This window comes from Alosa alosa, chromosome 10 (genome assembly GCF_017589495.1).
Source record: "Alosa alosa isolate M-15738 ecotype Scorff River chromosome 10, AALO_Geno_1.1, whole genome shotgun sequence".
Classification (NCBI taxonomy): Eukaryota; Metazoa; Chordata; class Actinopteri; order Clupeiformes; family Clupeidae; genus Alosa; species Alosa alosa.
This window is the reverse complement of record NC_063198.1, coordinates 3,700,833-3,713,605: the sequence shown is the minus strand read 5'-3', so window position 1 is coordinate 3,713,605 and position 12,773 is coordinate 3,700,833. Positions and strand designations below refer to the sequence as shown.

At 39.7% G+C, this 12,773-nt stretch overlaps 1 protein-coding gene across 1 annotated transcript in view; it reads left to right on the top strand.

The window, feature by feature from the left end:
• The first annotated feature begins 376 nt into the window (after positions 1-376).
• Positions 377-12,773, top strand: part of shisa10.1 (shisa family member 10, tandem duplicate 1) — a 31,735-nt gene continuing 19,338 nt past the window's right edge. Inside the window, exons 1-2 of the mRNA XM_048254548.1 lie at positions 377-714; positions 10,838-10,991. Coding sequence (XP_048110505.1) covers positions 657-714; positions 10,838-10,991 — 212 coding nt within the window. The 5' untranslated portion in view covers positions 377-656. The remainder of the gene's footprint in view (positions 715-10,837; positions 10,992-12,773) is intronic.

Below are 12,773 nucleotides of genomic sequence, written 5' to 3'. Positions count from 1 at the left end.
TTAACAAACAATTTAAAAAAATGTGTAGGCCTAAAACATTTTCAACTCAGTAATTTTCATGGTGATATGTAAAGGTTAATTCCCCAAAAAAATAGGCGCATGAATAGGGTAGGCTATATTTGGGCCTTTTTCTAAACTTTCCCCTATTGAGATTCTTCGGGGCTTTTTTTCCGCTTACTCAAGACATATTGAGGTTACACAATCAGTTAAGTTTGTTCTGTTGCAATTTGTTCAACCTTTTTTCATAAAATGACTGGACTAGATGCATCACAACCACACCACATGATTGGCACAATGTAATCACGTGTCGACTTTTTCGCTGCGGAAGGGGTGGGATTGTGTTACAAACTAACCCCATGCATTTCTATTTTGAGTTTTGTGTCTCCTCATTAGAAAGTCTCTGTTATCCTGGGGCAAGCACTAGGAATATATCCTTGGGGATGACCAGCGAGGTTTTATTTATTTTTTTGCCTGTCCAATAAAGACCCTGTGTGCGATCACCGGCTCATTTTGGTTCCGTTGTGAGGACAAGACAACTCACGCAGACAGGGCGTAGCTAGAAACGTATCATATTACATTACACAAAAAAACACTTTCTCATTCGCAGTAGCCTACCAAATTGAAGTCAGAAGACAAGAAGACCTCAAGTCTTGACGATGGCGTTGGTCGTTTATGTTCTAGTGTTTTTGGGGACCGTCTTAACAATTTCAGCAGGTAAGATTTACAGACGTTAACTACTAACTCATTTGTGGGGTCGGAGTTTATAATGTCGTTTGCTGCTTGGTGTCAAATAAAACTCCAGTCAGTCTTGGCTAAAGGTGGCTAGCTAGCTAGCTAACTTAAAGAAGACCATCAGTGTAAGGTTTTGTTTCCTCATATTTGGCCCTTAAAGTATATCATGTCAGCATAAATCCAAGGCTACAGCAACCATAGGAAGTCAATGAAACGTCAACATTAAGATTATGTTAACATTAGTGATAATGTAAAGTTATTTTTGAGTAATGTCACACGTGTCAAATATTGACCTTGTAACGTAAATACTTGTAAAGATTGGTCTTGACCCTTTGCAACGTTAATGAAATTACAATCATCAGGAAGTCACTCAGAATCTTATTTTCTTTTTGCTGCCCAGATACCACCAAAAAATAACACTAGACGACTTTGGAAAACACTTCCAAAAACTTCCTTTTGTTTAAAAGATTGACACCTTCCACATCTAAAGATAAGTTGCAGATTTTAAAGTCAAGAATCCTGCAGGGTCGCTATTTACAAGCTTGAACAAAAAAAGGTGCCAGTAGCCTATATTAACCAGTTGTCTTCTGGATATTTTTCTATTTTATGTGCACATTATCCGCTATCCCATTTGTATTTTTGGATGCAATTTATTTCACGCAGTAGGCAATACAAAATGTATTTTAATAGTGCACAGAACATTCAGTTAATTAGAAACTTATTTTAATCAAGATCAAACTGAAATTATGGTGAAACTAGATAAGACTGCATTAGTTCCAATGCAGTCACATCAAATCACCTTTAAGTAGGCTACAGTGTGTGAAAACAGGCTGTAGTGTAGTGATGCACGGTTCAAGGATTTTTTATGGGGGGCCATTTAGGCCTTAAATGAATACTTCACATGCACACACACACACACACACACACATAGATACTGGTACTAGCACTTGCACACAACCATACTGGCATGCATATACTTGCAAGTAGATGTGTGTGTTAAGTATGTACAGCTGTGTGCAGAATAATAGCAGTGCGTTTAAAAAAAAAGAATAAAGCTCAAAATTCTTAGAATAGCTGTTAATTCCATAATATCAATGCATTGGGAACACGGCACATTCAATTTCAAATCAAAACATGACCAAAATAATTAATCAAGTTTGTGTTATACCTTTACAGAAAGTGAAGAAAAAGGAATGTTAGGCTGTTCAGAAAATAGCAGTGTTTGCATTTTGCTTTACAAACTTAAACATTTAATGTAGCCTATAAACTGAAAAATGTCTAAAGATTTTGCTTTACTTTGAATCACTGCACTAATATCTAGTTGCATTACCCTTATTTCTGAGAATTGCTTCACATCTGTGTTGCATGGAGTCGACCAACTACTGGCACCTGTGAACAGGTATTCCAGCCCAGGACGATTGAACTACATTCCACAATTCCTCTGCATTTCTGGGTTTTGCCTCAGAAACAGAATTTTTGATGTCATCCCACACGTTTTCTATAGGATGGAGGTCTGGGGATCAGGCTGACCACTCCATAACGTCAATCTTGTTAGTCTGGAACCAAGACTTTGCTCGCTTACTGGTGTGTTTTGGGTCATTGTCTTGTTGAAACACCCATTTCAAAGGCATTTCCTCTTCAGTATAAGACAACATGACCTCTTCAAATATTTTGATGTATTGAAACTGATCCATGATCTCTGGTGTGCGATAAATAGGTACACCACAACACCACAGTATGAGAAACATCCCCATAACATGAATTGTGCACCACCATGCTTTACTGTCTGCAGTGTACTGTGGCTTGAATTCAGTGCATCTGGGTCGTTGGACAAACTGTCTGCTGCCCCCATGCACTGAATTCAAGCCACAAGCCTTTTTCTGTCTATGGGTACGACATGTTGTGGTACTTCCGGTTTCGTACGGTGCCTTCCGGATACATACATACTTATGCACACACACACACTTATGCACACACATACATACTTATATACACACACCAGAGGAGGCTCCTTCATTGAGGAAAGGAAGGAACACCCCCTTTAAAATTTCAGAGAAAAATAAAAAATATATAAAGTGAATTACTAATCTGATAAATTACTGTTAATATTACTATTTGAACACTTTGAATGAACAAAATCGTTCCCCTTGGTCAAAATGCCAACAGCACCCCCTATCGCAATTGAAAATTACTGAAATTACTGTATGGAGGAGCTTAGACGTTAGGAGTTTGACATTCGAGCCAGGGGGGGGGCAGACAAAAAAAAAAAAAAAACTAATTGTAGCAGCTGAGACCTGACCTACCACTTGGGGAACACAGCATGAACACATAGAATAATAATTTTTAAAAATCCACTTAAGCAAGACCTTCAACATCTGTGTTTAGTTGTATATGGAAGGGTCTACAATTTGCCTCAATATATTTCAGTGTGTGTACAGTAATAATCTAGCCTACTAACTGTGAAAATATCACACTATTTTGCCTTCTTTTAAAAAACGAAATTGCTCCTTTCATTTCATAAACAGACTACAACTAGAAGTCACGTGACTTTGCCCTTCGACGTTAACTCACCGTAGCATGGTTTGTTTATTAGCCTGGTTAGCGTTGACACTTTCTGTTACTGTCCATGTACTTAACACTACCAGCTCATCATGTGAGAAGTTACAAGTTACCCCAACATAAAGGTAATTACCAAGCGATTTACATAGCTTTCTGTCATTACGAAATCGTTTAATTTAAGCCATAGGTTTTGGCCCTGTTTGTATGTGTATCCAAAGGCTTGTGAAGCGCAGGGGAAGTTTTTTTTTTTCTCGTTTCAGTGATAGGCTACCAATCATCTGGGTGTTGGCTTTGAATATGTGTAGCATGTTATATTTCCACTCACATACCCAACAACTGCTGAACAACGCCGACACACAGTTTCATCTTAAAGAGACCAGCGGATCCTCTAACTCTTGTGGGTCGCACCTTAGTGCTGCTATCTCTGACTGACTCAACCGACTACCTGACAAAAAAAAAACATAGGCGCCAATCAGAGCTTCAGAGCTAAGTCGAGGCTACAGATTAGCGTTAAGTGTCGCTAAAGAACTCCCGTAACTCTCGTACAGTAGGATACTTAACAGTAATTGCGCGTGACAATTAATCTGCACACGAGTTTTATGTATTTTTATACCGTGTATTCTCCGTGTAAATTGATGCACCGAACCGTGACGCCCGTACCGTTTCGGTTTAATACGAATACATGAACCGTTACACCCCTTATATAATGTAACAATTTAACAATTTGTCCTTATGAAATCCAATGCAGCATGGCTGTCTTGAAACGCAATAGACAGGGGTGGTATCGCCTAGCAGAAAACATTCGGGGCTTAGCCAGTGGTTGCTGCTCACTTTTGATAAATTAATCCACCGCCTCTATAGCCTCATTTGCGCCACATTGATTGAATATTTTGTACAATCATATTTTGTCAATTAAAGAATGTAATGACCTGTTGCCATCTTGACATTTCTGTTTGCTATTAAAAACGATCTATATAGCCTATAACCACCTAGCAGAGTGGAGTTTTAAAAAACAAGATGCATCGGTTCATGTTATGCTTATCTTAAGGAGAACGAGTCATTGAAAACTCAAATTTCGATTCTACAAAGGCAAAGTAAGTAAACTCCAAACTGTAGGCTATTGAGTGCAGGGCAGACCTAAATCATAGTGAGAACTCCAGGAATCAAAGGAAGTGTTCACCTACAGTCTGATGCCTCTCCAAACGCAGAAATGAAGGGCAATCATGCCATTACCTTAAGACATGTTAAGAAAAAAAAAATCATATTTTGCTGTAATCCAATGACACAATGCCTCTCCACTTTGCTGTTGGAGAACCCTAGGCTGTTTTAAGGGCATTTTCACTATCTTTAGTTAGAAGGATTTATCCTGGTCATTGTAAGTGCCATACACACATGCTATATATTGTTTTTTTCAGCAGAGTCTAGGCTACCCAAATCTGCCACAAGTCCATGTATTAATACTTGCATTGATTTAAATAATAAAAATACAAAAAGCGTATTATAAAAAATATTATATTTTGACATGTATCTCACCACTGTGTGTGTAGAGCAGAATGTCCTGAATCTGGCAATATCATTGCCATGGTGGAGGGATTCTCTGGGGCTGAGCGATTTACAGACATATGTGGCATGCGCCTTACAGAAATAAATGCTATTTTTTTATTTTAGCCTGTGTGTGCCTATGGTGTATGCACTCATAATGATTCTCTACAACAACTTTTTACTGCATTGCCATGAACAAAGTAAAGGCAAAAAAGGTGTTTCTTTGTTGAACAAACTGGGATGCAATGTGAGCCTTGAATCGGATGCCATGCAGGAATTTGCTAGGATCTCAAAACCGGATTATGAACATACTTTGCCACAAAAACAGACAAACACGTGGGGTAAGTCGAGCTGTATTAAGTTATTATTTTGCTGTCACTTCGTCTGTTTATAACCCAGAAGGACGTACTTGGTATCAAAGGATAGCTCTGTGTCTCCTCTGACATGCGTGGCATATCTATCCGATCACGGGTCTGCGAGTAATTTAAACGAGAGTAATGGGTGTGCAGCGTTGGTTTTTGTACATGACGTTATTGTTTTGCAGTCACTTCGTCTGTTTTTATAAGCCAGAAGGATCGATATACATGGTACCAATGGATAGCCCTGTCTCCATTTTCATCTGATATGCTTGCCATATCTATGCGATCACGGGTTCGCGAGTAATTCAAACGAGAGTAATGGGTGCGCAGGTAAACGCAGAGAAGTATAGACTGTAAATATGATGCAATTTGATTTAATTTTTTTTTTTTAATTTTCATACTTGATCGTACAGACAAGTGCGTAGTCTCGTTGTAAAGCCCCACTTCTGCTCTGTCAAGCAATAAAGTTTCATCTCGCTGCGATGAACAGATCCGGAGCAATGTAACAGAAGAAAGGGTGTGTTTTTTGACACACTTTGCGTCAATCAGGTTCTAAGGGTTAAACAAAGAGGAATAAAAAGTCCAAATCTACACACAACGCAAGATCAAATCAAGCGATTACACACAACACCAATCAAGTGGACATTTCTTCCTCCGTTATTTTTTTTAACCACCGGCCGCCACTGACACACACACACACATACGCATAAACCATGCATACAGAATCACAGGGTCAGTCCCTGCCCTGTCACTGTAAGCGCCTCATGCATAATCATCCTTAAGCACACTATGTGGATAGTGGTGTTTTTTTATTTATTTATATTTATATATATCTTATATTTATCTATCCATCTATACATACTTATGCATGCACACACACATACTTATGCACCAGGGATGGAAATTAGCACCTGCCAAATGCGGGTGAACTTGTGTACTGGTGGGTGAATTTGGTCAACTGTGGCGGGTAAATAAATAGGGCTTGCATATCACAAATAGTCAGATCCGGTTTATCAGTTAGGTATTGACTGTTAAAAATAGTGTCTGTAGGGATCATGTAACGTTACCAGCCTATAAGGGTAAATCACACTGATTTGAAGTTATCTACAATAACTACCAGCCGCCACCCGCAGCATAGCCTATAGGCGCTGGCACAGCACTTCACTTTTTGCTACTATCATTAAGAAACTGTCGCTATGCTTTCATGTGCCACTGCTAGCTAATTTCAGGATGACTGCATAAACATACATCTAGCGAGATCTGTGGATCTGCGTTGTATCTATACAGGCTAATATTCTCATGCGAATAGTTCTCTTTTGAAGTGGCTATTTTAATCCGACCCGTGACACCTTCACGGAAAACTATGACACGCTGCTATTTAGACCTATGATGCAGATGGACGCACAAATCGTCGTGGTGGAATATCTCACAAACTCTTAACCGTATATCAGAATAAACAGCTAAACTTACCGAACACAAAGGTGTAAAGCATTCCCCTATACAATTAGCTGTTCCAGAGTAATCTGGTTTTTAAATTGAAGCAAATGTCTACATCTCGTCTAGATAACTGTAAATATTAAAACCAAAGTTTTTCAATGTAGCTTCACAAAATGCTAAGCATGCATATATTTCAGTTTTTTAAAGCTGAACTGTGCTTAAATTGTTCAGTGCATGATTCCATAACAGGCCAAATAGAAAATAAATGCTGAATGTTAAATATAGCCTTTATTATTTAAATCTGATGATGTACAGTATAGTTAGATCAAGTTGGATAGTTGGATTATAGGATGCTCCAGAACTCACACCAACGAGTCGTAAAGGAGCCACACCACTTTTATGACAAGATAAAATTTTGCACATTTTAATGATATTGCAATAATGCCAATAACCATGATAATTTTATGGGTAAGGCTATTTGCACCCCTGGTACAATTAGCAGTGTATGCTATTCGTATCTTGGTGCAATAAGAAGTGAATTCTATTCGTACCCCGGTGCACACAGCAATGTGTCCTATTCGTACCCTGGTGCACACAGTAATGTGTCCTATTAGTACCCCGTCTGGTACAAATATCAATGTATGCTATTCGTACCCCGGTGCACACAGCAATGTGTTCTATTAGTACCTTGTCTGGTACAAATATCAGTGTATGCTATTTGCACCCCTGTGCATTTAATCTGGCATATTGATCACACAATGTAATAATATTTAAAAAAAAAAAAACAAGCAACATGTTGTTTTTTTGTTGTTTGTTTGTTTGTTCAAAAACTCTGGTGGGACTCTGGTGGGTCTCATCACCAAGGGCGACGAGACTCAATACAGGCTGGAGGTCGACCATCTGACCACGTGGTGCAGGGACAACAACCTCCTGCTGAACGTCAGCAAGACCAAAGAGATTGTTGTTGACTTCCGGAGAGGTCACACCCAACACCTGCCACTGACCATCGACGGTGCTGTGGTGGAGAGAGCGAGCAGCACCAAATTCCTGGGGGTGCACATCAGTGAAGACCTCTCCTGGACCACCAACACTGCATCACTGGCTTAAGAGGCTCAGCCCGCCTGTACTTCCTCTATGGAAACTCAGGCGAGCAAGTGCTCCACCAGCCATCATGACCACATTCTACCGAGGCACCATTGAGAGCATCCTCTCCAGCTGTATCGCTGTGTGGGCGGAAGCTGCACTGAATACAACAGGAAAGCCCTGCAGCATAGTGAACACAGCTGGAAGGATTATTGGTGCTTCACTCCCCCCCTGAAGGACATTTACACCACCCACCTCACCCAAGAAGGCACCAAAATTGTGAATGATGCAAGTCACCCCGCTCACAATCTGTTTGATCTACTGACCTCTGGGAAGAGGTACAGAAGCCTGCGCCTCCCAAGACTACCAGACTCACCAACAGCTTCATACACCAAGCTGTAAGGATGCTGAACTCTCCCTCCTCTCCCCTCCACCCTCAGCTACATAACATCCTGGACATTGGACCCACAATGGCCGCCTGCACTACTCCACTTGCACACTTGCACACTTTACAACTTGTTGTTGTTGTCCTGAAAACACAACACTTCTGCTGCTCTTACATAACTTGCACCACTATGCCACTTTCTTTCTTACTTAGGTCAAACAGAACTACCCAAGCCTTTTATTGGCCTGACTTTGCACTAGTATTTTATTGACTGTCTATGCACAATTTCAACCAAATTTTGCTGCTCTTATTTTTTTCATTATTATATGTGCCCTCTTATTTACTTATTTACTTACTTTTTTTGTTTACTTGAATGTTATGTTTGTCTGTGGACTTAAATTGGTAAAATATGTCTTGTCTTCACCGTGGGATAGTGAGAAACGTAATTTCGATCTCTTTGTATGTCTGGAACATGTGAAGAAATTGACAATAAAGCTGACTTTGACTTGTTACATAACAGAGTGTGAATAGCTCAGCTGTGTAATCACTCTGAATAAGGTATGCTGTTTGCATCAATGTACAGTTAGAAGTGGATGCTACACCCTGGTGCATGAACTAGCTAATTGTTGCAATCAAAACTTCCGTTTGAGAACCGATTTCTTATTCAAATTGCGCGCCTTCTCTCCAGAGACGTTGGTATACATGCACACTCACTCCGCCAAAATGCATCAAACGGGAATCGAACCCCGGTCTCCCGCGTGCCAGCCCTTGCCTGTGCCCACTGCACACTATCTCTCCTCAAGAAGTTGAGGTTTGCAGGTAAACTTATAGTTTATAGGCCTGAACGTCATATTCACGAAATTTTTAATTATGTGTTCACTGAACAAAGATTATGAAAATAAAACACAACTTTTCCATCTCAACTTTAATTTGAACAGATATTAGTGCTGAAACCGTTCAGAATTCTTCACTTTCTGCTGACGATAAAACAAATGTCGGCCATGTTTTTTGGGCACGCGAGCAACATGTTTTTGTTATGTAACAGGGTGTGAATAGCCCAGTTGTGTGGCCAAGGCAGGGGTACGAATAGACACTCCGTAATTTTATTTACTATAATCATATCACATTTTCATACCGTTTCTCTAGTGGCTGGTAAAAAAATTTGAGTGGCTGGTAGATTTTGGAATCCACCAGCCACAGTGGCAGGTGGACAAAATATTTAATTTCCATCCCTGTTATGCACACAATCAAGCCAATGAACGGATACATATAACTGTATTTAGCTGGATTTATTACTCCACTATTTTGACCAAAAAAACAACCTGCACCACCCGCCCCGCAGGCCCTGTGGGCTCTTGGTCAGCCTGTGCATCACTAATACAGTGCATACGGAAAGTATTCACAGCCCTTCACTTTTTCCACATTTCGTTATGTTAGACACAATCCTTTCTGTGCTATCATATTTTGTTCAGGAGATATAATGCAAAATATATAATTTGTCTATGGCGGTAAGCAAAATGACCACCATGGCTGGCAGAAAGCATGTAGAATATTGTATATGGTATCACTAATCCTTGACCATGAAAACATCATCCTTTCTGTGCTATCATGTTTTATTCAGGAGATATCACGCAAAATACATAATTTGGCAATGGCGGACATGAGTATATTTTTCGATGGCTAATATACTTTTTTTGAAAGAGCAATACCCACTGGGTAAATTGTGCCAATGTTGGTGCTTGTGTCCACATGTGAACGATTTCCTTAAAAAATGGCACTATCTGCTCCACTATCTAGGCGAGTCCCTCTACTCAGCGGTCATATTGTAGTGCTTTTTGGCCAGTTATCGGGCATCTACAGTATTTCAGGAGAAATGCGTGTGCGCAAGGCATCACAACACCAACCTTGCTCCAGCAGCGAGATCACAACACATGATTGGCACGATGTATTCACAACACACCACATGATTGGCACAATCTATTCACATGTCGACTTTTTTGCCACGGAAGGGGCGGGATATGTGTAGACAACTGCCTTGGTCTTACAAACTAACCCCATGCATTTCTATGGAGGATTTTCTGAGTGCTGTCTCCTCATTAGAAAGTCTCTATTATCCTGGGGCAAGCACTAGGAATATATATATTTTGTTTTAACTGCCTGTCCAAGAAAGACCCTGGGTGCGTGCGATCACCAACCAGCTCATTTTGGTTTGGTTGGCAATATTTTCATATATTGGACAATAAGTCGATTATGTAGCCTAATTATCATGAAGGACATAGTCCTGCTTTATATTAGAGAGATCCAATCGCCTTGTTGGGGAAGACAATGTTTTTTTAACAGTGACTGAAGACACAGCAACATGTGAAATAGTTACTGATGACATGCATTAGGAAACAACTGATGCCTGAAGGCTCTGTTGATTTCTTTAACTGTCGTGGAATGATGGATATTGTGCAGGTCTGGTGAATTTGGATCGAAATGAATCATCAAGACCACAATGCTTAATAGACTTCATTTCCATTTTCTACTAGGTTGCTGAATCTTTTCTATTTCTATGACATAGCCTGTACCATGGTACAGCATGCATTGTCGTAGAAAAATCCAATAAAATGCTATATTGAACTTAGTTCTAATAAGACAAGCATGTAACGATAATTTGCAAACATTGAACAAATACTGACTTTATCTTAGTAGCTAAGATAGTTTCAAGCTAATTTATATTTTCTTTTTTACTTTTCAGGTGATGACTGTAATGGTTACAATGATGGCCTCACGTATCACGATTCGCTCAACTGCAACTACAAGGAATTCTGCTGTGGTACTTGTGATAACCGATATTGTTGTTCACAATATATACAGCGCTTCAGTGAGGATGCCCAAGAGGCCTGCGAAATGTATGTAATGGATCAAACCATTAATGTTATATCTAGGACTTATAGTACAATGTTATTTTGATAGGTTAATACCAGTGGTTAAAGTGGAATTTGGCAGGTGGGGGATCCCTGAAATCCAGTGTCGGTGCAATGGGGAAAAATGTAAATGAAAAACGTATTGAGTATTGTGGTGTAGCAATAATTTTTTGGACAAGAATTGATAGTTTCTTGGTCACCTCTGTCAGTCAAAATAGCTCCCATATTGATTTGTACCAGGGGTGTCACTAGACCTAGAACTGTACTAGGGCACAAGCCCCCCTAGGGGGTTCCAGGGGCATGGTCCCCCGTAAGAAAATTGTGTATATTTTAACGTTTAAATGCATCAATCTGGTGCACTTTGAAAAGAAATTGAGAGGTTAGACTTATCTATGGATGGAAATATTTTCTGTTGTAGCCTAAACTGTTTTGCGCTTTAGAATTTTAAACATGCACACACAGGTGGATGATGATAGCCAACTGCAATAAGTTCACAACTACAGTTCACAGTTCAGAAATGGTCAAAAGTAATGTACATTTCAGCACTCCATGAAATTATGCAGAAGTAGTCACCTGTGTTGTTCAGCTGGTTAATCTAAGCTAGTTTTCTTGGTCATTGTAATGGGCATCTATAGTAGAGATGCACCAATATGGATTTTTAGGGCCGATAACGATAACCGATATTTATTGGTTTGTTGTGGAAAGTGTGAAAAGTGAAAATTGTGAAAAGTGATTTGGGGACAACATTTAATAAGCATCATTTAATTGCAGTAATTTTTTTTACCACCAATGATGGACAGAAATCATAATAGTCCTCAATGGTACAGCAGTGAACAAAATAGCAATTGTCTATACCCCTATGTGTGGCAACTTTAAGTGAACCTGACGTCAGTGAATTGCGAGTGAGTGGCTAGCGACAGTGTATGAATCGTTTTCATTTAGGAGTAAACACTCATAAACTGCTAAGCTGGGAAAAAGCTATAGCAACCAAATCAGAGTTTGTGAGGAAAACTTTGGGCTATTAGTTAGGGAAAGTTAGGCTTTTTTTTCGCCAATCTGCAAAAAAAAATTCTTACCAATAGCTTTTTTTACTATGTGTTCCTATAGGTGTCTAGTAACACCTCCCAATTTATCCACGGCCAAATCCTCGGGGAAACACCTGGAGAGCCCATCAAGTTTGGGGTGCCCAGAGAGACTGGGCGAAAATAATGAAAACATTTTGTTGACCAATATTAGCTTTTGAGATGTCTAACTAGGGGTTTTTAGAGGTGCTGAATCTATCCCAGCCATTAGTTCTGAGTAAAAATTACTCCAAGTCCATAAAAAATCCATAACAAGTGGTTTTATTGAACAATTACAAAACAAAACTTTCTTAATCAGTTTAAAATTTAACAAACCTCATCCCTCAACTCTCCTGCACTTCCTCACTCCTGTTATCTTCTGGCTGGTTGATGTTCTGGCAAGAGTTACCATGACAGTTCCAACAAGCAGAAATACACTTGACTCCTTGCTTTTTTACAGCAGCACCTGAGAGTGTCACAGACGCCTGCACAGTTGCAGCTGACGAACTTCAGAAGGTAGTCTGGTGCAATGGGATCTGGTGTGACTGGTGCATAATCATGTTCTCCTTGTTTCTATCTACACTCAAGGACATCTAGTGATGGATTTTGTAGCAGTAGCCAATCTCTGGTCTGGAGATATGCCCGCAGAGAGTGCTATGCTGCACCTCCTATAGTTGGAGGTAGTTTCTAAGGCTTGACACTAGTT